The following is a 1,957-nucleotide window of genomic DNA, read 5'->3' as shown; positions in this document are numbered from 1 at the left end:
AACGGACCCGACAAATCGTATGTTACATCCAGTATGGTTGTTTTAACAGCAGTCATGTTGCTATATGTAAAGGGCCATCTACATCACCATAGGGTCATGTGGATCTTCATGTGGTCATCTGTACTTCTTATTTTATCTTGCCCCATATATGTATTATCCGACATGTGGATGCCCGGCATTATGGATCACCGCACTCCATAAAACTCAGGGGTGAGGCATAATATATAACCGCCCTTCACTAACAGATATCATCATCTTTCGGCATAATTTTCTCAAAGCTGCAAAGTAATGCTAAAGGTTGATCCTCATATATTTACCCTCAAATGACATACAATTGTGTTCTTTTATAAAAACAGTTGTGTTAAATAAAGAACCATAATTCACGGTTCGCTATAACCGGACTATACTGTAAATGATTCTGTTTTACGCGAAAGTACACATAAAATAATATGTTCAGGCAACGCTTAACCGAGTAGATTTGGAGAAGTTTGTGGTTAGTACTCCATTGAATTTTTATTCCTTTGGCGGAAAATGAACACTTCTCGAATCGGCTCTTGTCCTCACACCTGAAAATATTGATGAAGACAGCCGAATGATTTAGCAGCTCACCGATGCGTTGTCTATAGACATTTCTCTTTACACAGGCAAATATTTTGCATAAATTTCCTTAATGAGGTTGATAACCAATTTTTCAGAGATATTTCCTTGGTTGGAGCAATAGTGAACAACCAAATGCCGAAAACTGTGCTTTTGTTGAAAAATAATTAGTTGAAGAAATTAAGACGCGTCCAATGAATGAGCATGATGAAAAAATTGTAAACCTTAAAATATGGTGTGGGACCAGAAGAGACGTGACTGACATGAAGCGTATTACTGTCAAACAGCGTATTGTGGCAGCTGCTTACAATGCCAACATGGGTGCAGAGCTCTTAGATAGGGACACCAATGTTTTTTTTGTGCCCGAGGAGGTGGAAATCTTCAAAAGACACCCGGCCTAATAGAGCTGGGTAGTGTGGGATTCAAGCTTCCGCTCGCTTACTCACTAAAACCACCCTCTTTCTTCTTATGGTTCCGGTATCGCCAGATCGGTATTCCTCCGGAGCGCCCAGTCGCAATATCTGCACTCTACACTTCCACTCTCCTCCTCCTTGTGCCCTCCCTCCCAGTCTTCTTCCACATAATCCTATTTAGCATGCGTTTGAATACCTTCCATTTCCTCTCGCTCTCCATAAGCCCGCTGCCAATCGTCTCTCTGTCCAGGTTGAGTCCCGATCTCCTAGCTTCGGTACGTTCAGCCTCCCACTCCGGACATCCCCAGAGAGTGTGCTCCGGGGTACCTGCGCCTCCCGTCATCTTGCAAAACCAGCATCCGTCGCTCTCCTCAATTCCTATTCTCTGCAGGTATTTCCCAAACACTCCATGTCCAGTAAATACCTGCGTTAGCATGTACCCCATTCACGTTCGACTCACTGTCTTATGGTCGGGACCAGGGCCTTCATCCACCCATCATACACTGTCCATTCACTCTCCCACTCATTCGTCACCCATTCTCTGACCTTATTCTGAAACCCTTACCTTTCTTCCAGACCATTCTCCTCTCTTCCACACGCAATCTGATCTTGGCCAGTGCCAACACTGCCACACACGCAACCGTTCGGTACACGCAGGGACACCAATGCTGGAATAATGAAAACATGTCTCAGCAAATATTGCTTCAAAAGATGTTATGGACTATATACAGGGCTGGGCCAAAATCCGGAATAAAATTTATTAATTTCAACAAGTAATTTTGAAAAAAGCTTAAATACGTGAATTGATTGTCAGTTGTACGTATTTTCTAAATAAATCTAAAACGAAATATTTTGCTTCAACATCTTAGCTGCAGCTCCACCCAACTTTTTTATCTGGAAATATATCATGCATGAATTTGTTGAAACCCCCCCTTAAAAATTGAATT

At 42.4% G+C, this 1,957-nt stretch overlaps 1 protein-coding gene across 1 annotated transcript; it reads right to left on the bottom strand.

The window, feature by feature from the left end:
* Positions 1-1,125: 1,125 nt before the first annotated feature.
* LOC136348054 (uncharacterized) lies at positions 1,126-1,455 on the bottom strand. The gene has a single exon (XM_066298586.1). It carries the CDS (start codon positions 1,453-1,455, stop codon positions 1,126-1,128), a length of 330 nt encoding a protein of 109 aa, XP_066154683.1.
* Between the last annotated feature and the right edge of the window lie 502 nt (positions 1,456-1,957).

This window comes from Euwallacea fornicatus, chromosome 31 (assembly GCF_040115645.1).
Source record: "Euwallacea fornicatus isolate EFF26 chromosome 31, ASM4011564v1, whole genome shotgun sequence".
NCBI lineage: Eukaryota > Metazoa > Arthropoda > Insecta > Coleoptera > Curculionidae > Euwallacea > Euwallacea fornicatus.
The sequence above is the reverse complement of the archived record's forward strand: the minus strand, read 5'-3'. Positions and strand labels throughout refer to the sequence as shown.

Coding starts and splice junctions, on each gene's coding strand:
- LOC136348054 (XM_066298586.1), bottom strand. CDS start 1,455: ATGGGGTACATGCTAACGCAGGTATTTACTGGACATGGAGTGTTTGGG.